At 44.9% G+C, this 24,873-nt stretch overlaps 1 protein-coding gene across 3 annotated transcripts in view; it reads right to left on the reverse strand.

The window, feature by feature from the left end:
* The window catches only part of MSR1 (macrophage scavenger receptor 1), a 76,013-nt gene that overhangs the window by 16,493 nt on the left and 34,647 nt on the right, over positions 1–24,873 (reverse strand). For 2 of the 3 annotated variants that reach the window (XM_036764707.1, XM_036764708.1), the window contains 3 exons: positions 21,301–21,390; positions 20,034–20,087; positions 11,568–12,382 (listed from right to left, as the gene is read on the reverse strand). In XM_036764707.1, the coding sequence (XP_036620602.1) occupies positions 12,300–12,382; positions 20,034–20,087; positions 21,301–21,390 (227 nt within the window). In that variant the 3' untranslated portion in view covers positions 11,568–12,299. Of the gene's footprint in view, positions 1–11,567; positions 12,383–20,033; positions 20,088–21,300; positions 21,391–24,873 lie in introns of those variants that run through there. The other variant, XM_036764709.1, reaches the window with a different exon arrangement.

Here is a 24,873-nt window from a genome sequence, read left to right on the forward strand (position 1 = left end):
AGGAAGAAACCTCTGCAGACTTCTGGATCTGTCATCCATAGAGGCTCAGCTTGGGGTGGGGGTGGAGGCCACTCAGCTTCAAAAGGGGCTTCCCATGGCCTGGCTCTTGAACCTGGTTACTGATACCTCCCAGTTCTAGGAACCAAGGCCAGGTCAGATGATGCCAGGCTGGGTTGGGGTGGTGGGGCAGAAGGAATTTCTCCCCTCACCTCCATATTCACCAAGAGGGGGAAATCTGCTGGGAGAGCCAGGGAGTCACACTCAGGGTCAGAAAATGGGGAAGGGGGAGGCAGGAGAGCAGCCAGGGCTGACTCCTCCTTCCAGCGGAGGAAGCTATTGGGAGGGGGGAGGGGCAACAGCTCTTTGTTCCTTCTCTCCCTTCGAAGACTGGCCTCTCCTATAGATGGAGCTGATGAGTAGTATGTACTGAGAGACCCTGGGGAAGTTGCCTGGCCCCAGATAACTTCCCCACATGGCCTGGAATAGAATCAGTGGTGGTTAATTTGGTTTAACAAGAGCCTCTCCCTCTTCCTCCTACCCATCTTTCCCAGGCTGATTGCACAAGGAACTTCATTCAATATGACCTTGTTTACGGAGGTTAGAAATACTCCCCACCCTGCCCCACCCCAACCCCATGCCAAAATGCTCTCCTTCCCAATTCAGTGCTGCTGAAGGTCTTTCCAGCTTCCCTCAGGTGCCAGCCCCTCCCCTCAGTGCTGTGTATATGTATATATATATATATATATATATATATATATATATATATATATATATATTATATGCGTGTTGTCTAATAACATGTTGAATTCTCCCAGTAAGCTCCTAGAGGTGGGGAGGCCATTGTTTGTGTCCTCAGTGCCAAGCACAATCAATGTCTGGCACACGGGAGGCAGGTGATAAATAGTGATCGAATGTTTATAATCCTATGACCCAAAAGACAGGGATATTAACCATTCATACTTCAAACTGAATTAGTTCAATCTCTAACTTTTCTTGATGACTATAGTCAGCTGCTCAGAGGGAATACATTTTTTTTTCAATTTTGCTATTTGGAGAGAGAGAGAAGGGTAGCAGAGTTTGGGAGCCTGGAGCACCTGAGGGAAGGATACTCGGACAAGTTTGGAATAGCCAGAGGGCTGGAAGAAGCTCGGGTGGGAGAGGGGAGAGAGAGCACCTGGAGAAAGAAGAGTCCAAAAGGGAAGTGGGAGGGCACTGGGAGAGGTCTTCCCCTACTCGAAGCCTTCCCCCCTCCAGAGGGGAGAAGCCCGGACCCACCCCCCGTCAAGATGCCAAGATGCCATTTAACTCTGATCAGTTTGCCCACCTCTTTTCTCTCTCTTCCCCCAACCCCCACCTCCCCCCACCCCCGCCCCGCCCCACTCCATCATCCTTTCTCTTCTGTCTAAAAATATAAGCCCCAGGGAGAAAGGCAGCTTGGAAGAGGGGGAAATTAAGGTACAGAGCCAGAGGACCAAGGCTGAAATCCCTCTTTTGTGACTTCATGACCAATGTGACTTTGGACAAGTCCCTGGGTTTGATTTTTCACCAGGGTGTGATGAGGGGTTGGACTAATGAGTTCCAAAATCCAGGCGAGCACCAGGCACAAGATGAAGAAACAACCCCATAGCCCAAAAACAGAATCAGTGAGCTCCTGGCAGAGAACTGAGAGGCTCTCCTGGAGCCTTCCTGAAAAGGGGTGAACACGCACTCACAAAACATGGGATTGTCTCACTTGGCCATTCTCTAAGACTGCAGAGCGAGGGCTGGTCCACACAGGGCAATGGGAGAGTGAGGGCATTTCCTCACTGGGAGTTTCTTAAGTGAACACACACACACATACATATACATACGTGTGTGTGTGTGTGTGTGTGTGTGTGTATTTAAAAGATCACTAGGCACAGGATTTGGGGCACCCTAAGCTTTTCTGAGGGAATTGGAGGTGGGATAACTCAGTTCAAATCCCACATCTGCCCCTATTTTTTTTAACCTTATACAAGCAACTTCTCATCTCTTGGCCTTGCTTTCCTCATCTGTAACAATGGGGTTGTTTGGAAAGGATGACTTCTACAATCCTGGCCACCTCTATTCCCCACAAACCCTTGTGGTTTTCCTCTCTTGCTGACTCAGGGTCAACATATTTGTGGTATCCTGAAATGGAGAACTGAGGGAACTCAGAGACAATGTTTGTTTGTGTCAAATTCCCCTATGTCTGAAAAAAGTGCATATGTCTGATAGTTGGGAGTTTTAGTTTTCTAAGGTAAAGAATTTGTCCCCAGCTCTTACCCCTGTCCCTTTTAAATGAACATATTTCAATGTTTTATTTAATTCAATAAACATTAAGTGCATGGTATGTATCCTCTGGGATCCCTATTCCTTGGCTAAGAAGCTTCTTCTCCTGTCTCTATACCCGATGCTCCTTCCCTCTCCTGGCACTCACAGAACCCTGTCTCCCCCCAGAAGATTGCACCTCCCCACCTGACCTTCCTTGCCTAGTCTGAGGGGCACTTTCTCTCCTGTCCCCTGAGCCACTGGTCCTGGAGGCCAACTTGGCACGTTCCTGCCTTCCCTGATGATGTCCATACCCTCCTTCTGTTGACCCTTCCTCCTTTGAGGTTCATTCCATCTAGCTCTCCCTCCCAGTCCAGATCCTGGTGACAGCTACATCTGCCCCCAGGTCATTCCTCCTCCTTTCCCAAGGAATTCTGGGCTTGCTCACAGGCTTCCTCTCTGTCTCAACACCTTTCTCTATTCCATCAGGCTTTAATGTACATGTTGATGATTCCCAATTTCTCACCCTCCCCAACTCTTATGATATAACTATCAGCCATAACAGGGATGGTCACAGCCTTGATCACTTGCAAATGTTCCTCTTCAGGAATTCTGAAATTCCTTTATCTTTTTGTATATCCATTTATCCAACCCCCTCTCATTCCGTTTCTCCCTGTTTCTTATTCCTCCTATCTCAATTCTTTAGCCTCACCATTACCTCCAGACCTTCAATCCATCAGTAATCTCCTGTGTCATCACCAATGTGCTGCAGTGCATAGAGTGCCAGGCTTAGAGTCAGGAAGACTTGAGTTCAAATCTTGACTCAGATGCTTACTAGGTGTGTAACCCTGGGTGAGTCACTGAACCCTGTTTGCCTCAGTTACTTCATCTGTAAAATGAGCTGGAGAAAGAAATGGCAAACCACTCCAGTATCTTTGCCAAGAAAACCCCAAATGGAGTCACAGAGAGTCAGACATGACTGAAGTGACTGAACAACAAGCCCCAAACTTGAAACTATACTTAACCAGTTCAAGCTTTACTGTCTTCAAGCCTCAAATCTGTAACCCTCTTGCCCTGTAGTCACTCAGAAGTTGCCAAATGCCATCCCCGGATCATTCCTGCCATCTGCCTTCTCTGCTGCTAGACACATACTGCTCAACAGTCCTGGGGAGACCACACAGTGGAACTGTACAGGGCCAGGACAAAGTGCTCTGATCTCAACTGGGCCTCCACTGCAATCAGGAATTCTTTTCCTCTTTCCTAGTTGACTCTCCATCTCACAGTGGTCATATCGATCTTTTCTTCTTTCCTCAATGTCCTCACACCATCCCTCCTTCTACTAACTCAACAAAGAACTTTTCCTGTCTTCTCCCCAGCTCTTCATTTTTTTTTTTACTGGAAAACTTTTTATTGTAGGTGGAGTGAGATAGCTGGACACAGTTTAAATGATACAATTTTGTTGACCACATCTAAAGCATCACAGTCTGGAGCAAGTCAGACATACCCTCCATCAGACTGGATCAGTGCGTTGACTTTGGCCACATCCGTGTTATACAGCTTCTTTACCACCTGCTCCATCTGATATTTGTTGGCCTTGACGTCCACAATGAACACTTGGGTGTTGCTGTCCTCACTCTTCTTCATAGCAAACTTGGTGGTCAAGGAAAACGTGATCAAGCATGTTTCTCCAAGAGGCACTTTTCTGAGGATATTCGGGTTGTCTTTGAAGTCTTCGGGTCTTGGGTCACCAGAAGATGTGGGATGTTTGGATTTTCTTTTTGTGGCTATGGACACCCATCAACACTGCCTTCTTGGTGTCTTCAAAGCCTTGAATTTGTCTTCTGTCTCATGGTGGGGGGTGGGGGTGGACAACAGCTTCCTTCTGCACCTTCAGTGCCAAATTGGTGAGAAAAAAGCCCCCAACTCTTTAGTGTTTAATGCATAGACACCACCTCTCCCTCTCATTCTCTTCTCTCTCACTCTAGTATCTGATGCTTAATAGATGTTTGTTGATTGACTGGCTGATGCAGAGGTTATCCTCTATACAAACTGCCCATCTCTGACTCTTTCTCAATCTCTTTTCCTGGATCATAGTCCATATCTTGCCCCTCAAAACTGTGGGTATGCTTCAGGGTTTGGGGAACTCATCCTCCTTTTTCCTCTATCTCTAAATGGTTTCAATCAGAGTCTCTTGGAACTCATTGACTCACCTGTGACTTAAAGCTAACAGCTCATCTTATTCCCCATATAAAATTAATAGTCTTTATTTGAATATCTATCCCTCTGTCTCCAAAGAGTTGCATGATTTTTTTTTCTACTTTGTGAGTTTTACTATCCTGTCTTAAAACAGTTACATGCAAATGAGACAAGGGACCATTCTGCCCTGTAGCTCTATGTTCTCAATATGGTCCATAATTTCATTCTGGGCCTTTGAAACTGCTTCCTCATGCTCACATTTTCCCACTTTTTAATAACAGTTCATTCTCTGCCTCTTTAAACCATAACATTTTCACATACATATGAATGATCACCCTACATCTTACATAAGGTGATTTATGTCTCTGCATTTATGCTACAGTTTATCTTCTGTCTCAAACTGCTTATGTCCCAACTGACAACTATGTTTCTTCATACAAATATTTTAGAAATTTTTGGTAAACTAAAGTTATTTTCCTACTCCTTTCAGACATCAAAATGTTCAACTATGACAAAGCAATATCTTATTTTCTTTACCAGTCTGTGTAGCTCTTTAATGTTTTAATGTTCAGGATATGATATATACATAAAGAATGAATAAAAAGTAATGTTGTGGGTGGAGAACATTTACAACTGGAGAGATGAAGAAGTGCTGCTTGTAGGAGATTTCACTTGAGTCCTTTAAAAAAAGCCAGAGAACTCTACAAGGCAGAAGCAAGCAGGGAGATTGTTGTAGGTCCTGGAAATAACAAGGCAAGGGCACACATGTGGGATATAGAATGTCATATATGGGAAACAGGAAACAGTTTAGTTGGAAATGGAGGAGAGAAATGTGATAGGTGTGCAGAAAGATAGGTTGGATCTATAAGGTTGAACAGAGGAGATTGTATTTTGTCTTAAAGGAAGTAGGGAATGATAGAAGATTCTTGAGTAAGAGAGTGATGTGGTCAGACCTGTGTTTCAGGAATATCCCTTTTGCGGTTGTGTGGAGGTAGCTTGCAGAAGAGGGAAGCCGAAGGGAGATCAGTTAGGGGCTTTTTGCAGTATTCCAGGGTGTTGGCATTTGAAATGGCAAGAAGGAGACAGATCAAAGAGCTGTTATGGAGGGGCAGCTGATTAGAGAGAGGAGATGAGTGAGAGTGAAAAGTCAAGATGGATTAATGTTCATTACGATTATCCAAGTTGATGTTTTATCTCTATGGCTCTTTATGGAAAACGGGAACATGACAGACCATTGCTTATGCCTGAAATCCTTTCCCTCTTTTCATTTTCCTTTCAGAATCTCCAACTCCCTTCAGGGCTCAGTTCGCATTCCTCCTCTGATTGGTTCTCTTCCATTGAAATTACACATTTGCTATGTTTGTATTTTATAAAGTCTTATCTGGGTGATGTTGTTTTCCACCAAGAGACTCTAAGTCCTTCAAAGGGAAGGGCTGTTGCTTTTCATCTTTGTATCTCCAGAATCTAGGACAGTGCTGGCCCAGAATGGGAGATTAATAAATGCTTGTGGAATTTAACTGAAGCACAAAAAAGAACAAATAATTCTTGTGTGGTTTTAATGGGAGGAAGTAGCTTGGATTGGTATGTCTTGCCACTGATGAGCCCCCTCATTCCAAAGGAGTTTTAATAGAGCCACCTTGGAGAATTAGCCACAATAACAAACGCTAGGTCAGCAAGGAACAGTACTCAGGGTGCATTTCTGGAAGGATATTGACTACATGGACCAGGTCCAGAAGAGGATGAAAGCCACAGGGACAATCCCATATCAGTGGAAAGAATTGGGACTGTTGAACCTCAAGAAGAGAAGACATGGGGCTAGGCATGTGCTTGGGGACAACTTCTTCATGTGTTTGAAGGGCTGTTGTGTGGAATTAATTCAGTTTAGGAAATCCCTATTTAGCTTTTTCTATATGGAAGGCAGATCAAGCTAGGGATACAAAAACCCAAGAGAACTACTTAGATGGACATTGTTGCAAAAGTCTTTCATTATGAGCAGCACTCTGGCCTAATGAAATATTACAAACAAGCCTAGTTGGACAGATTGACCATCTAATAAGAGGGATAAGGCATGGGCAGGGGCTAAGGCCAAGGACCTTAGACCAAGGACAAGGTAAATGGCATTCTTAATTTCTGTTTTATTACTTCTGTTATTTACTTTTTTCCTTCCATTCTTGGGCTTGTCTTGCCTAGGTTTGCAACTCCTAAACTTCTTCGTGTGCATAGATAAGTGACCCATATGCAAGGACATCCATGAATTCTCTGTCATCTAGTTAGCCCAGATTTTGCCTTATTTTCTTTGCCATCTCATCAGGTAGAATGCCCAAAGATCCCAATACTTCTATTTTAGAGTGGAGACAGCGATAGAAAATCCTTCATGTCCCCAACAGTTAAATTTGGAAAATGATAAACATGGAAAGTAGCTTCTAAGTCCCCAAATCTGACATCCTAAGTTGTAAAGACCCAGAAGCATTGTCATCTCATGTGCTTACTTTCCTGTACATGGATTCACCACAGACTTGGGAGAAAAATTGAAGGCAGGCACCTTGCAAGGCTCTCCCTCATTATCATTAACCAACAGTAGACTGTGCTACATACCTCCATAAACCTCTTAAATGTGTAAGTCCTGAGTGCTGTGTTGACCTCTCACACCCTGGTAAGAATGTGGGCTACTGATCACCTCTGATTTACAAAGTATTTGTTATTAAAATATTGGAGGATTGTGCATGGGAGAATGATCAAATAACTCTCTAGCCTTTCTCATTCTTCCCTTTGAATGCATCCAGGTCAGGTAGCAACAGACAGTGTCTTCTCTAAGCTTGGCGTCTTTCTCCATCTGGGCTCCAGCTGGAACTTTCACCTGAGGTGCTGTCCTTTGCTTCTAGAAAGAATAGGGGCTCTTCCATTCCTGTTTTAGCTTAAAGCACAGAAGCTTAAGACTCAGTTTTATCAGTGAGGGTGGGAGGTCCTTTACAATCTCAGATCACAGAGTAGGGAAAAAAGAAACCTTTAATTGCTTCCTTCTGCCTCCCTTGTCCTTAATGGGAGTTCCCAGTGTCCTGGCTGTGTGCAGCTTTTCTCTCCAGAAGAGGAGTCTTAGTCTCCAGGAAACAAGGTCTTTTGGAACAGACCAACCAACTAAGTACACCTGTAGACATAACCTTTTCCACCTTTATATCAAGGGCAGCTTCTCTGACCCAAGATCCTTTCTGTCTTGGAGTTAGAAAGTTCGATTCCTGATGGCCAAACTGTGACCCTTCAAAGGATTACTTTCAAGAAATCACACATTTCCTCACCTCCATGTGCCCCTTAAGATTCTTTGAGTCTCCCATACAATTAAAGGAGGGTGGGGTTAGGAAGCCTATGTGAGGCGTTCCATCTAATCCTTTGCTCCAAATGCTCCCCTTGGTAATGTCTACATGGTTCATACAAGCCAGCCTCGCTGCCTTAGAGCTTGCTTCTGTATATAGTCAGTATGCAGAGACCAGCTTTGAGACCTGGAAGGAGACAAGCCCCAGTCCTCATCCTCCACATAAACTCCAGAGTTTACACTCTAGCAGAATAGACAACAGAGATGATGACAATACGCAGTAATACTTGTTAAGTATTACATAGATACAAAAATCAGCTCTGTGAGGTTACATACAGGGAGAACAATTGAGAAAAAAGACAACCACTTCTTTGTCCATACCTAAATGGATATAAAAAGGAGATACAGGATTTGCTGCCCCCCCCCCCAAAATAAAACTGAGGGAGATGAGGCTAAAATGACAAAAAAAAAAAACAATACTAAATTTTCCTGTCAGCTGCTTCCAACTTGGTGACTAACCCAGATGGGGAAACACAAAAAGCATTTGTTGAGAGAGTTTGTGAGAATGTGTGGTTTGATTTCTGTGGCATGAGACAAAGCACTGCCCCAAATGTGATGTCCTTTGATTCTTGCCAAGTACCAAGAGAGGAACTCAACCTAGGGGTCACTATCCCTGTTAGGGAAAGCCAAGTTCATAGCCTGAGAAATGAAATGAATTGTCCAAGGTCCCACACTTAGTTCATGGCACAGCTTGGGGGGCGGGGCGGGGCAGGGTGCAGCATGCTCTTGCTCGTGCCCATTATGATTTTGTACTGTTTTTGTTTTTAGATCTCTGTTTTACCCTGTACCAGACTGGAGCCCTGTTCGGGAAAGCCAGGTTCATAGCCTGAGGAATGAAATGAATTGTCCAAGGTCCCACACTTAGTTCGTGGCACAGCTTTGGTGGGGGGGGGGGCGGGGCGGGGTGCAGCATGCTCTTGCTCATGCCCATTAGGATTTTGTACTGTTTTTGTTTTCAGATCTCTGTTTTACCCTGTACTAGACTGGAGTCCTGTGAGGGCAGTTTGTGCAGTTTCTAAAGTTCTTGTCCTTCTTCCCATGTCCTGTCCCACCCTGAGTCTCTCATCTTTGCTTATTCCACTTCTGTCTGGTCCAACAATTTCATTATCTTTGGGTGGGTGTACTTTGCCAATAGGCACAGAGTTCTCAATCAGGGGCCAGAGCATTTACCTGATTAAATTAAAAAAAAATGAAGAACCGACTATGCAACAGTCAAGTTAGCTTACAGACAGAGTAATGCTGCCTACTTTTGAAAGGCATTCACGCATGTTCTTTAGATAACCGGAGCCTTAGGTTCATTTAAAATATGAATTTTGATGTAATAGGGGTGATGAAGGAAGACCTGAGGCACCTCCCATGGAACTGGAAATAAGTGCCTTGAATCCAAGTGATGGGAATTAGAGCCCATTGAAGAGTTTTCCCCAGAACTCTGGCATGGGGAAAATGAATCAGAAAGATCAAGGAAAGCCTGACTCTGCTCTCTTTTGGGTTGGACTCCCTGAGGACTAAGCACAATTGATATGAGTCCAGGTCAAGAGTCCCTTTGTAGGAAAAGTGGGTGTTGACTTTTGAAAATTCATTTATACATTAATTTCCAGGTATCTCTAAATGAAGCAGAGAGTGAAAAGAAACCCAAGTCTGAATGTTGAGGACCAAGGTTCAAATCCTGGCTCTGCTACTTTCTACCTATATGCCCTTGGCCAAGTCCCTTCCCTTCACTAGGCTTTGATTTCCTCATCTGTAAAACAAAGGGGGTGGGTATGATCACAGACAAAGGCTGAGGACCTTGGAGACAATCCAGTCTAACTCCACCATTTTACAGATAAGGAAGTGGGGGTCAGAAATGTTTAATGGATTGCCCATGGTTACATAGCTAGAAGCAGAATTCAAACCCAGGTCTTGACTTTCCTTCCAGCTACCCCAGGGTGCTTCCTCTCTGACCCAAGATCTTTGTTGAAGTATGGCTTTCTTACTTGCCTAGATTCACTAGAAGTAAAGAAATATAGTGTACTGGAAGGAACACTGTAATTGGGGTGGGAGAACCTGAGTAGAACAATGCCCTGGCACCTAGTACTACCTAGTGTGTGATGCTGGACAAATCCCTAGTCCTTCTGAGGTAAAAAAAAGGTCTGATGGTATCCTGGCTGGAATAGTGGACCTGAAGCCAGGCCAGGCTCCAGTCCAGCTTTGCCAGATCTGACAGTCAATCAGTCAGTCATCATTTACTAAGCACTCATTAGGTGCCAGGTCCTTGCTGAGCTGGGCACTGCAGATTCATTGACAAGAGGCAACAGTTCATGCCTGTCCTCAAGAAGCCTTTATTCTATGGGGGCAGGGGAGGCAACACCCTCACATGGTAATAAACACCCTCATGTAAGAAATGGGAGGAGGAGTTTTGTTTCCACAGAACTAAAGGTGTGCTTCCCTGCCCTCCCCCACCCCAGCTTTAGCAGAGACCAGGCCTCAAGGTCGGTCAGGTGAGAGGTCAGAGGCTTGTACGCATGTGCATACTTTTTGAGAAGGTAGTCTGGGGAATTAGAGAGGCCAAACCCACTTGAACCTGTTCAAGCTTATCTAGGGTCTGGTCTTGGTCAAGAATTCAGGCTTACTGATTTGCATCATTTGCATATGTTGAAGAGGGAAAGTAGGGGAAGTAAAAGAATATAGTTTAATCCTAAACTAAGACAAGGAAAATCTAATTAACTTCACTTTTGCTTCTGTATCTTATTATCCTATTTATATAAACTGTATAACCTAGGAAAACTATGTAAAAAAAACAAAGATTGTAAACTAACCATGACTCTAGCAGGAGTGGGGGGAATGGTTACCCCTGCTCCTGCAGCTGTATCAGTGTGAGTGTTCCCGTGAGCACTACACCTGCTCTCCCAGGGAGTGTAATAAAATGCCTTCCTCTGCCCACTCTGGTCCTGAGTTCTTTGGGTGTGAATGGGCAAATCACATGGATTTTCCTAGGGTCAAGCGAAGGGAAGCAACAGGCAGCGGAAGCTCGCCAGGCTTACTCCTAGATCTTGTCTTGGGGTGTCCTGTGATCCCCACTGCGGTATTAAGAGGGCTACCACTCTGGATTCCCTTGGGGATCCCTGTGGTCTGCACAGCCTTCTTAAGGGGACATCACTTGGGACTTCCGGCCCTGTCTCGGGAGCCTTGTGATCTTATCGCTGTCCTAAGGGGCCATCACTTGGGTATTCCTTAGGGTCTGACTCCTAGGAGGCCCTGTGATTCCCACAGATTAAGGGATGGCTACCACTTGGTCTTCCTCTGGGAGTCCTGTGGTCTGTACAGCCTTCCCTAGGGATTATCACAAGGTTCTTCCTCAGGACTTTGGCCCTGCCTAGGAATTCCAGTGATCCCCAAAACCACATTTCTCACACTCACATGGTAATAAATACAAGGTGTGTGCAGGGTGAATTCCAAGCAAGTGAAGAAAAGTCACCAGCAGTTGGGAGATCAAGATGGATCATTTGAAGATGGCATTTGAGTTGGGAGCTTAGGAGGGACCTAGGGGTTCCAAAGGGCAAAAGTGGAGGGGATGTGGGTTCCAGGCATGCAGATGGGGCAGCCTGTGCAAAGCGGGGGGGGGGGGCAGGGAGAGGGTCACATACAATGATCCTGGAAAGCTGGATCAGCCGGGTTGTGGAGGGCTTTAAATAACAAACAGAGGAGTCTGCAATTTAATCCTAGAATCAATATAGAATCACTGAGTTTATTGAAAGAAGATTTGGCTTCAGCAAGCCTGAGTTTTAGGAAAATCACTGACAGCTGGAGTGGGGAGAGACTTGGGGCAGGGATGAGTGCAAGCATGAGATGATGAGGGCCTGCACCTGGGGGTGCCTGTGGGACTGGGGAGAAGGGGACACATAGAGAGAGGTCAGGGAGGGAGAAGCAAGAGTTGGCCACAGACTAGATTAGGGGTGGTGCATGAGAAAGAGAAGTGAAAGTGATTTTGAGATTGTGAACATGGGTGACCTGAAGGATGGTCATGCTCTCTATAGTATTAAGGATGTTAGGAGGATGGCAGGGCTTGGGGTAAGAGATGAATTCCGTTTTGAAGATACTGAGTTTGAGATACCAACGGGACCAAAAGCTCAGAGAGAAGAGAGTATCCAGGAAGGAGGCGGCCAGCACCGACAAATGCTACAGAGGTCAAGAAGGATGAGATCATCTGTGGGACCCTGAGCAAATCCCTTCCCCTAGCTGTGGGCCTCAGTTTCCCCTTCTATAAACAGAGGGGCTTGGACTAAGTCACCCGTGAGGTGCTTTTGAGCTCGAGGCCCCATAAGCTTACACAATGATATGTTAGCCAGCCAAGAGAAGGGGAGAGACAGAAAAACAATGAGACTGGAGAAGAGAAGATAGATCTCATAGATTATAAAATCACATGTGAAACACAGCCCTAACACACCCACAACCAAAGCACTTCTGTTCTCCTCATTTCATTTCCGAAGATTCACAAGCACAGAAGTGATGTCCTCAGGCCATCATGGAATCTGCCCGTTTGAATGACTTTCTGGGGAATGTACTTGAAGAAGCCTGTCATCAAACAAATACAAATTCAAAGGGAAAGTGACACAACAGGCCTTGTTGGATTCTGCCCTGAGTGAGGGTACCCTTCAGGGGCACCTCGTGATTGGCCCTGGGATGATCAGGGCTCTGGGCTTGGAGTCACAAAGGCCCGCTTTCAAGTTCTGCCTCAGTTTCCTCATCTGTGCAGTGAAGAGAGGGGTCTCGATGGCCTCCAAGGCCCCATCCAACTTTAAATCTTTGGGACTCTGAATGACAGATTTCGGAATGCAGAAACAGTAGCAAGAGCTGGCTTGTGATGGAGCGCATCTCCTGGGAAAGGCCTTTACCAAGGTTGGTCCTGAAGTGCAGAATGAAGGCAGAACTCAAACAGAAGGAAAAGTCATGGAGTTCAAAGGTCAGCCCCTTAGTGACATGTGTCAGGGGCCCAAGATGGCGCCTTTTGGAGACCCATGGCTCCTGCACGCTTATCCCCCCAGGTCAGAGCCCCATTGCTGAGGGTCCTCTGAGCTAGGACAGTTCACACCAGGCCAATTTTGTGGCTGCAATTGCTTGTCTTGGATAAAACACAGACCCCTGCCAAGCCAGAGAGAATGCAACAGATCACCAGCATTGCCCTGTGGAAGGAAGAGGTGCTGATGCGTTGACCTAGCCCAGAGTAAATACTGGACCACTGCTTGTGGAATGGAAGAATAATGCTGGTAAAGTTTTAACTCACTACATTAGAATGGAAGTTCCTTGAGGGCAGGGATGATTTATTTTTTGTCCTTTTATCCCTACTGCCTAGGAGGTATCTGGTCACAAAGTAGGTAATTAGATCTGTTTACTGAATGCCAGAGGGCGGACCTTTCCTGTGAGTTTGTCTAGAATAAGGGACCATGGGGACTCAAGTGTTACCAGGAGGAGGCTCCTTCCCTTCCATTGACTTCCATCTCCCTAGAAAATGAGGGGGCTGGACACTATTATCATTCAGGTCCCTTCCTAAGTCATCTTCTAAGCTTCCTCCCCTCTTGTCTTTATAAAATGTCACCTCCAACACACAGAGGGTTCAGATTTCTGAAAGTCACTCTGGACCAAGGACATTTGGAGAGCTTCACTTGCCAAGGTGTCTGGGATTGGGGCTGGACTGTCCTGGTCTGGCTGCCAGTGATGTTGACAGTCAATATGTATTCACCATGCAGAGGTCAAAACTGAACACAGGACCTTGGGTATTCATATTCTGTTTTCTGGGATATGTGGGGTATTCAAAAGGACTAACATCTCTGGTGTGAGGGCGCATCTTTTCAGGGCCGCTCCTCCACCTTTGGTATCCACCTGATTCATCCAATTCTCACCCATGGCTCCAAAAAGCTGTAGTACACACAGCAGTCACACCCCAGTAAAACCATCTCAGCAGACAGGTTAAGTCAGGTTGAGGGTAACCAATGGACCTCAAACCCATTGGTGAGTTAGGGGGATGTCTACCCTAAGCATGCGAAGACTTCCCCCAGCAGAATGGGTGGATGAGAACAATTTATTCCAATGGCCATGAAGGTGGCTGAATGAAGCAGGCATTGTGAAGTGCTCAGAGCTTGGTCAGACATTGAAGATACCAAGGTCACCCACTGCATCCCAGGTCATTGCCAGCCATCCTGACTTTTGCCTTGCAAATGAACTTCAACAACTATGGAAGAGAGTGAAGCTGAGGACTTTGCACAGCTCTGCCTCATTTCAATCTAATCCACATGCAAGTCAAGGCATCACCCATAGTGCCATTGGTCCTCTTCAGAAATGAAGGGCAAACAACACATGCTCTCTGGGGTTCTTTCATGTGTCCAGATGTGGAAACCTCTCTGGACAGTTGTTTGCTCCCTCCCTTTTCCTCCAGATGATGACGGTGATGGTGATGATGATAACAATCCCAACTCACATTCCTATGGAGCTTTAACATTTACAAATGGTTTAATTAGCTGGTAGGGAAAGGAATTCAAGTTTTATTATCTCCACTTTGCAGAAGAGGAAACTGAGGTTCATAGTAACATGATTACTAGGTAGTGAGGTTGGTATTAAAGCTCAGCTCTCTTGATTCCTGACCAGGATGATTTTGGCTGCTTTGCAGCCTAAGCACCATCCTTGCCAGCCAGATAATCCTACTTTTCCTTCAACTTTCTCCCCAGCAACCTCTTGGGCATGTGTTTTTGTCCTTTGGCTCCCCGACACCCATTTTATGTGTCTGTCATTTTGTGCTGACCTCTGTTGGTGGCTCCTGCCCTCTGAGAGCACCTTGTTTAGGCTCTCCCTTGATTTATGATCATACTCAACAGCTGTACTCAAACTAACTGTGTGATCTGTGATCTAGCCGCATTTGCATTGCCTTACCTACTGCAAAATCTTGGCTTATTCTCCTGAATCTCTCTTTTTCCTTCCATGCCTTTTGTTTTGTTTCCACTAGAGTAATTTATTTCTCTTTCATTTTCACTGTGACATAATAATTAAAGTAGTGGCATAATTTAATACCAAAATATTCTAATGATGAAATGCGGGCCTGAGTTCCAACAGATTAAAAGGCTTCTCATTGAAGCTTCCACCTAACGCCCAAATGAAGGATTTGGGGGCTTTGCTGATGAGGGTATTGGGAAAGCAATAGTCTACCAATTATTGAGTAAGTCTGGTCAGTTTGGGTGCGTAGTCAGGATAATATTAGTCCCATAGCCTATGTTTGAAAAAAAAATCAAGGCATTCCTTATCTTTATTCCATTTGTAGAACTTAGAGCATCCTCTTTTATACTTCCCTCACCCATCAAAAACTACCCAAGGCTCAAGATACTGCATAGATTTGCATCCACCCAAAACCATAGCTGATTAGCCCCTACCAGTATGTTCATTTTTATTAGTCAGACAAAGGATGCAATTAATTCAAAGTAAAGGCATTTAGTGAAATAGCATGGTAATAAATGTCATAATAGAATATTCTGACCAAAAGTGTGGCACACACTCTCCTACAAATATGTACACCACTAGTGGGAAGAGTAGAAATGAATAGTGATTCAGGGTAGATGAAACCTATGTGGTTAGCATATACACATAGAGCAACAAACGTGAGGATTGCCTGTGGTTAGCACATGCACATATACACATATACACAGAAGGGTATCTGTTACCTCTGACACTACTGACCCATCATTGTCTTCTGGTTGTCATCACATGGCATCAGATGTCATCACATCTTTGTTATGATGTGGAATGTCACTTCAACTGCTCCCTGATGGGTGTGGCATTGTGATTTTTAGCTGTTCCATGTTGTTCCTCCTTTCTCCTGGATTCTTTGTGATGCCGCTTATAGTTTTTAGCTAAAGTCTTCCCATAAGGGAGGGAATTGTCTCTGTGCCAAGCACAGAAGCTAAGCATCAGCTCTTATAGTGAGAAGAAAGGTCCTTATGCACCCATTCACTAGACTATAGAAAGAGACTTTCTGTAAGAGAAAAGTCTATCCATTCTCAGAGGCTTAGTACCATCCCCAATCTCTCTCTGAATACAAACCAGCTGGCCAACTTAGGTCCCTCAAACATTTTAGACATCCTCCTTTTCTAGCAAGATCAACATCCTCAAGTCAAGCCTGTGTTTGACTTAGAGTTATCAAGTCCCCTTTAATGCTAGTCCATCTAGGATTGTTAATTTGAATCCTTCCCTCCTCAAACAGGAATAGGAAGAAGAACTGCACCCTGGGAACTACGGGGTGTCCCTGAAGTCTGGACATATAGGAAATCTCATTAACATCTCATTAACCATTTCACCTAAGACTCTGTGTTGTTCAGTAACTTCTTTTTCTGGAGTTTGCTAAAGGAGAAGGTGTACTCAATGAAAATCACAGATGCAACACATTTGACTGAACACGTAAAGAGTGAATGTGCTAAAATTGATGGCAACGTGGAGTTACTGCATCAAGTTCACATGAATCTTGCAAAGTGCATCGACATTCGCATCACAAATGATGGAAATCATATCGAAGATGCTATTTGTTAATATTCCAATTAAATAAAATGTTGTGGAAAATTTTATTCATTTCATTTCTTGAAAATAAGCATTTTTGCCCACATATCCAGACTTTAGGAACCCTGTAGAATTAGCATTGTGTGGTTCTTCATCATCCCATCTCCTCTCAATACCCTATCCCTCCCAAATCCTCCAAGGCTACCTACCATACAGTGAACCAGAAGGGTAAAGAAAGAACCAAATAGCTAGGAGGTACCACTATAAGGTTATTCCCCTCCTCCCCCCTTTTTTTTTGCTAAATGTCTGCTTTTAATTTGGAAATCTGTCTGATAACAAATCTCTTAGGCTTTTAGCAAATTTTCAGTTCCTATTTCTTTCTCTCCCCTTCCCTTTCCCCTTCCCTTCCTTCCTTCCTTCCTTCCACATCTGCATTTTCCTCTTTGACACTCTCTGCTTCTTCCTGAGCAATATAAATTAAGGTGGAAACATTTTACTGTTTTATAATGCTAAACTAATTGTCTTTGATTAAGCCTTACTAGGTTGAAAGTTCCTGGCCCGAACCCCTATTTACTAGGTGTTAAGCCCATGTGGGTGTGAAGCCCCCAGAGCCCTAAGAGGAGTTGCTAAGACCAGAGCCAATAGTATGTGCCTAAGTTCTGGTGGCTCAGATGATATTTGATGACATCTAAAGGTTATAAAAAAGAGAGAACAGATTTGTTTGCTTGAGGCTCTTACTCCTGGAGGAAGGTTGGTGTGGGACTCTGGGCAGTTGCTCTAAGAGCCTCCTGGCTTGTCAACCCAGATGTTGATGATTTCTTGGTAACTATGAATTGTGATCTGGTCTGTTTATATTGTTTGTAACTTGTTTGTATTTGCTCTGAAGTTCAGGTTGCTGGTTTTTCCTCCTGAACTAAATGAGTTTATATGTATATGTTGGATTAAAGTGAGATTGTTAACCCCTTAACATTGCTTTCCTTAGTAAAGCCGATCAAAAGAACCTGTGCTGGCAGCATTCTTGTTGTTGGGCTCGTGTGGGTCTTTTACCCCCACAACAGTGGCTAGCTGAATTGTTGCTACACCCTGTGCCTCTCTTCCTCCCTCTCTCTTATTCTCCAATTGGAATCTTACTTTCTCATCTAGCTCTGATCTTGGCTAAAGAAAATATCATAAGGAGAATGCTCACCATAATTTTGGTCATTATATAGATTTGCTTGAAGTATTTGGACAATCTAAGAAAATATTTTTGTTCTTTTCAAATGATCTGTTTAGCTGTCTTAAGACATTGCCTTTGTTAGTACAGAACTTGCTCCTGCAGCCAGTAATACCAGTCTTGAGGAAAATGCTAGCTAAGGTTGCCAATTTCTTGCCCAAGACTGTTATATTCCCAAAGGAGTCTACAGTTGTTTCTGGTCATGTTACTTGTGCCTATATGAATCATCAGACTTGTATTTACTGTTTTCCCATTATTGGGAGGGTCTATGCCATGTCATAGACACATGTAGTAGAAAGACAGTAAGCCCCTCCCTCTGCTTTTGTTGTCAAGTCAACCAAAAGGACCTTAACGCCTTTCTGCAGGGATTCGTCCTCCCTCCCTCCCTCTAATACACACAAACCCCCTTGTCTCTTTGTTCCCAGAAGATCAATGAGTAATTATATAACAAAGCTACCCAAAGTGTACAGCATCTCTAATGAAGGACATTTCAGGATCTCTTGTGTACATTGCCAGTACATTTCAGAAAACAGATGCCAGTATCTACCTTGCAAAATCATATATGGCTGTGTTAATGTCTATTCAGAACTTCGAAACAGAACCCAATTTGGGGTCAAATATGCCTTTTTCCTCCAGGATAATCATTTTCAAGCTCTTCTTTTCTGTACCATTAAAAACCAAAATCTACTAAATTGAGATGATTTTACAGTATGATACTACTTCAGTGACATGGGACTTTTATTGTTTACAAAAGGTGTTGACACAAAACCAGCCTCGGGTGGCACTGGAGAAGTGGAGGGAGGGAGTTCCCAGGAGTATATGTAAAACTGAATCAGAAGGCCAATGGTTAGAGCTGGCAAGGCAGAGGCAGGAGAGGGGAAACACTGGGAATCAGGCATTAACAAGGCCAGGGCCCTACCTTGCAACAAGGAGAGGGGTTAGTCGAGATGGAGGGTGAGAGGCAGAGGCAGAGGCAGAGGCATGGCCCAGTACCAAGCATCATGTAAGGCGGAGCTGAGCTCTCTGGAAACCCTGAGTGCACAAACCAGAGTGGGACCCTGGTCTGGCCCACTGACTGATGGGCTCAGCAGGGGAATAGGAAGAGGCATCTTGGATTCAGAGCCATAGGTATCTGGCATATCCCCGGATCAGAGAAGTGTCTGTTGGTTGTCAGGGCCCAGTCTCCTGATGTTGGGAAAAAATATACCTTGTAGAATGTGTCATACACCCTCGGGCTCCCAAGTAAAATGGAAAAGTTCATTCTGCAGCAGTAAATATGGTCAACACAATCCCCTCCTCTACGGTGGGTGCCATTTAGGGCATCCAGCAAGGCTGATGTGGAGATGTGTGCAGAGGAGAAGGGCCGAGCTTGGAATTCCAGCCATTGGCTTGGCTCCAATGATGAGCTCTCCAGCTGGGCCTCCTTCTCCTTAGCTGGAAACTAAGTGGTCTAAGTTAGATGTCATTCCTGAAGTGGGGGTGGTATGACCCGAGGTTCCACTGTTTTCCCATTCTACAGGGAGCTAGGGAGCACAGTGGAGAGAGTGCTGGGCCTGGAGTCAGGAGGACCTGAATTCAGATCTGGTCTCAGACACTTACTAGCTGTGTGACCCTGGGCAAGTTATATAACCCTGCCTGCCTCAGTTTCCTCATCTGTGAAATAGGCCCTACCTCCCAGGGTTGTTGTGAGGTAGTATTTGTGGAGCACTTAGCATGGTGTCTGGCACATAATAGGCACTATATAAATGTTAACTTTATTATTATTATTATTGTTATGATGATGATGGCTGGAGATCAGTCATTGCTTCCTTCTTCTCCAACCTCTCCTCACATCCACAGGAGATCCTAGGGCAGAAGGCCCCAGTCAGTCAGCCAACAACCCTTTCATGAGTGCCTATTGTGTGCAAGGCACTATGACACAATCTGCCAGGAGGCATTCCAAAGGCCACACCTGAAGAGTGTCTTCTGGGCCTGACTGAGATCCCCTTCCTGTGGACCAGGACTCCTGGCCTGGGAGAGGGGAAAAGCTTTCTCTTTCCCCTTTTGGTTTGGGAAAGTCCTACTTTGTTGGTCAGTATTCACCTGGAAGCTGAAGGCTGGGAGGGCTGAGGCTGCAGAAGCCATTGGGGAGCTCACACTCCCCTCCATGACCAGGAAAGAATCGATCATGTGTTCCCATCCTTCTCTAAGGAGCTTCGAGGGAACATTTCTAGGAAGTGAATTTGAAAATACAGTGCAAATGGACAATTTCCATTCGAGCTGGGTCAAGCTGCCTTGGGTCCTATTGGATTGCTTCCAGTCACCCTGTTTTCATTTAGAGAACATGGGCTGACATGGTGGACCTGGATGGAGCCACCCTGAGGTTCAATGACAGAAGTGGGGGAGAATTTGTCTAAAGTCACCATCACGGCTCAGCCAAGGCCAGAGGTGACCACAGTGAAGAAACCCAAGCCAGGGACGAACCCTGCAGGTACTTACAGTAATATCTCCGGTCCCCCTTTTCGCCTTTTTGCCCTTTCGGGCCAGGAAAACCTTTAAAAGAAATTCATATTTGCTTTAGAGGAATGGGGTGGTAGAGTTAGGGTGGGGGGGGTGGACAGATTACAAGTGGACAGATTACAAGATTACACGCAGGAAGGAACCTAATCAAGGGCAGACCATCAGAGCCCCCGAGGGCATGGGGGAGAACTGAGGGGCCAGACAAAGTGGGTTTCCCCTCTGCCCCACAGTGCCATCCTTCCCTCCTCCTGTGATTTCCCTCCTTCTTGCAGATGGGACCCCTAGGCAGGCTACTTAACCCCTCGGGCCTCAGGTTCTCTGTCTATAAAATGGGCTAATAGCCATGATACTGATCTCATGCCAGGTTGTTGTGAGGACCAAAGGAGGTAGTGTACAGAAAGCACTTCATTGTTTTCATGTTAACTCTGGTAACTGTGGACTCAAGACCGGGACAGAGAGCTGACTGATGTTCCTAGTTCGAGTCCAAAAAGGATCTTAACAGAGAAAAAGACAGAAGTGGCAGGGATAAAGGGAAAGGGCCTTGGTTACTGTTGGTACTGTCGTTTTTATGATCAGTTTCATAAATCCAACAGGGCTAGGGAGCCAGTCATCTGTGGCTTAGTGGGCTGCCAGCTCCACATGTTTCAATGGCAGTGAGACTGACCCCAATGTCAAGGGGATTTTGTTGTGCAGGCACATCCAACTCTTCATGATTCCATAGACCATACTGTCTATGGGGTTTTCTTGGCAAAGATACTAGGGTGCTTTGCCATTTCCTTCTCCAGTAGATTAAGGCAAATAGGGTTAAATGACTTGCCCAGGGTCACACAGCTAGTGAGTGTCTAAGGTCTTCCTGACTCCAGGCCCAGCGCTCCATATACTGAGCTGCCTAGCTGCCTCCTTAGGTGATCTTAGGCTTCATGGAGTTAGGCTCTGTGACCCCAGGTGAGTCATTTTGTCATTAGCAGCCTCAGTATCCTCAACGAGAAGATGGGGATAATAATCCTCACCACTTCCGCCCTCCAAACCTCTCAGAGGAATAAGGCAAAGAAAGCCCTTAGAAACTGGTAAGTGCTCTAGGGCACAACCGTTACCAGCTTCACTGACCACTTCTCTACCCCGATTTGTGCCCAGACCAACACTCCAGTTGTTTTTTCTCTCCTTCTTTCTCCTCCCTTTATTCCTCCTCTTGGCTCCCACGTTGTGTTCCATGTGTTTATATGTGGTGGCTGCACAATCATGGTACCTTGTCTTCCGACGATCCCTGGGGCTCCAGGATTGCCTTTATTCCCTTGGGGGCCTGTTAATCCCCTGTCACCTTTTAGACCAGGAAGACCTGAGGAACCCAAGGAAGAAAAAGAAAGTGACCCAAGGTCAGTCATTTGTCCTACAGAGGTCAAAGCAAGCCACGGCAACTCTGGGGGACCAAGGTGGGAAGGGCATATATTTCTAAAGGCTAACATGTCACACAGATATAGGATGTGATGGGCACATGGTAAGTACGAGTACAAGTGGAAAGAAATAAGGCATAAGCCTGGCTCCAACTGTCTTGGCAGACTCCTCGGACATTACTCCTGGGTTCACAGTGTGTCACTGAGTAAAGTGAGCCTTGTTCTGCTTGGACTCAGATGTTTCAGAAAGGAAGATTTCAGCCCAAGATAAGGTCGAGCTACCTATCCATTAAGAGATGTCCAGAAATGGAGGGGGATGCTTGAGGATCTGTGGGATGCACTGGAGGACATTTTTCAGTTGCCAATGTAGCTAAGACCTCCCACCCCCCCCATCCCTGATGAGATTTCTAGACATTATAACCCCATTTATTGGCTTTTTAAGATGAATGCTAGGAAGGTCAGACAGGTGCCAAACTCATGCTTTTTACTTTAAAAAAGTGTTTTTCTGTTGAAACTTGGACTGGTCAATACATTGATCAAGGGAGAGCCTTAAAAAAAGAGAGCAAACAAAAGATAGAATCCCAGGAGATTAAACAGACAATTTTGGTTACATAAAGTTGAAAAATTTTGCACAAACAAAATCAATGCAGTTAAAATTAGAAGGGAAGGTTAACTGGGAAAAAATCTTTTAGCATTTATTTTTTATAAAGGCCTAATATCCAAGACATATAAGGAATTAATACAAATATGTAAGAACCATCCTCAATAGAAAAAACCATCAAAGAATATGAACAGACTTATTAAAATAAGAAAGGCAAGCTCTCAACCACAATATTAAACAATTTTCCAAGTCACTAATTATTAGAGAAATTCAAATTAAAACAATTCTGTAGTTCCAACTCATAGCCCTTTCCCACCCAGGTATATTCTCTGGATTTCATCATGCCCTGCAGCACATCCAATGTCCCCTTCCACCCATCTCCCTTTGCAGCTTCCTTATATATGCTGTTTTCTCCTATCAGTTTATCAGTTTCTCTAGGGCAAGGATTGGTTTTTGCTCTTCTTTATATTCCTAGTGCCTGATAGAGTAGGTGATTAATAAATGTTAGCTATTAAAAATAATAATAATAAATATTCATTAGTTGACAGATTGACAAAAATGACAAAAAAAACCCCAATTGTTGGAGGGCATGTGGGAAAGCAGATATACTAATAGAGTACATTGTCGGTGGAGCTAAGACGTGGTCCAATCATTCTTGGAAAGCAGTTTGGAACTATATCCAAAAATCTGCTAACTATGTATCCCCTTTGACCCGTCATTCCCACTATTAGAGTGATACTCCAAAGAAATCAAGGCTAGAAGGAAAAGACCTACATATCAAAAATACATATAGCCATTTTGTTATAGAAAAGAACTAGAAACTAAAGGGGGTGTCCCTGAATTAGGGAAGAGCTGAACAAATAATGGAAATGATTATTGTAGGGAGTTAGTGCTGACCCTGGGGCTGCTCGGACCCTAGCTCTTGGCCTGTTTCCTGGGTAAAGCCAGACGGGCTTAGTAGGAGTTGGAACACTAGGCGCCCGGAGGAAAGACCTCCGTCCCTAACAGCCCCCCTTAATGGCACCCCCCTCTTGCTCTGATAGCCATCCTTTCTCATGCAGGCAGAGTCCATCCACCAAGAACTCATAAGCCCAGTAGGAGGAACCCAGCTGGCCATTACCGAATGCTCTTGAACCAGTGCCTAACACAACCATGCTTTAATTAATGGGAACTTCTTGGATACTTTACAAGGGCATCCTGCCCCGTGCCTCACATAGCTCATACAGTTCTGATAATCAGTTTGTATCCTGCCCGAGCCTTCCCATGCCTCTTTAGATACCGTAGAAACAGCACTCCCCTCCTGTTCCCAGCCTTCCCCATCACTGTAGAATAGCACTCCCCTCCTTTTCCCATACTCCTACGGAAACCACCTTACCACAGCCCTAGTTTTTCCCATACGCTTGTAGGAAACATAGTTTACAACAATCCAGATTCTTCCCACCAGATATCGATCTTCCCATGCTCTCATCCCCTTACCACCTGCTTCCGCTTATGTAGTGCAAAACCCTATAAAACTGGATAATGTCTGCCAATAAAGCAGAGTTATAACCATCATTGCTCCCACGTCATCATTGTGTACTGAGATAGGGCAACTTGCTGGTCAAGACCCTAGCAATTATAATGGGATTTTCTTGAACCATAAGAAATGACAAAAGGGATGGATTCAGAAGGACCTTGGAAGACTCATGACCAGAGTGAAATGAGCAGAAATGGGAGAATTTGTAATGACTATGAATCTGACCTTGAACTCTTTGGGGAAGGAAGAAGAATGTCCTGAGGGTTTGTAGATAACCCACCAAGATCTGGATTGGGTGAGAGTATGAGTCTTTAAAAGGAAGAGAGGCATAGTGAATATGGCAGAGGGAGAATTTAGAAGCATCATGGAGGGCAAGGTGGCATTCTGACTACTCTATAATGACCATGAGTCAGGGGTTATGAGAGAAGGTACATCCAGTAATGGAAAGGGTGGCAAGAGATGCCATGTCATCATGAGGGAACCATATCTCAATGAGGGTGAGAAGTTGAAATAAGTCTGAAAGAAAGAGTTTCAAAATGAAAGGAATTTTTTTCATTATGTAGCAGGCATTCCAAAGAGCAGAGTGCAAAGGAAGACCTCAGTGGGACATTGACAGGGATCGGAAGTGGGTGTAAGGTTGGGATGAATAGGAGTAAGTGAGTGGGCATCTGGGGATGGGAAATGGGGCTTGTACTTTCATATCTGAGTCTTCAGAATCACTGGGATGGGGTGAATATAGAGTGATGGGAGTATGCTAACCATTAAGGAATAAGTCCTGGCGGAGTATGAGTGGGATAGAGAGGTTCAGCGAGGGAGGGAGGTGATTGTACTTCCCTCCCTTAATGAGGTGGGAGACCTAAGGAGGCCCACAGCACAGAAAGCAGGAGCAAGCACATCTCTGCACAGGAGCCTGTTTAGGAGGTGAGGGTATCTTGTCTGCCCTGAAGAAGGCCCCAGAGATGAGGATTTTGGCCTCTCTTCAGTGCAGCCTGGTGCTGGAGATGTCTCTGGAGCAGGGCTTGATAGAAACCAGTGGGTGCCTAAAGAAGCCACTTTGGCTGGAATATAGAGTGCATAAAGGAGAATAGTTTGTAATTAGCCTGGGAAGATATGTTGGAACCAGATTTTGATGGGGTTTAGATGCCAAACACAGAACCATTTGTGGTCACACCTCTGCTTTAGAAATTTTAATTTGCCAGGGATTTAGAAGGTGCAGTGGAGGAGGGCGATATTAAAGGCAGGGGAACAGTTAAGAGACTATTGTAACAGCCCAGGTGAAAGGAACTTGGTGACCTGACCCAGGTGGAGCCT

Source organism: Trichosurus vulpecula, chromosome 6, assembly GCF_011100635.1.
Source record: "Trichosurus vulpecula isolate mTriVul1 chromosome 6, mTriVul1.pri, whole genome shotgun sequence".
In the NCBI taxonomy this organism is placed as follows: Eukaryota; Metazoa; Chordata; class Mammalia; order Diprotodontia; family Phalangeridae; genus Trichosurus; species Trichosurus vulpecula.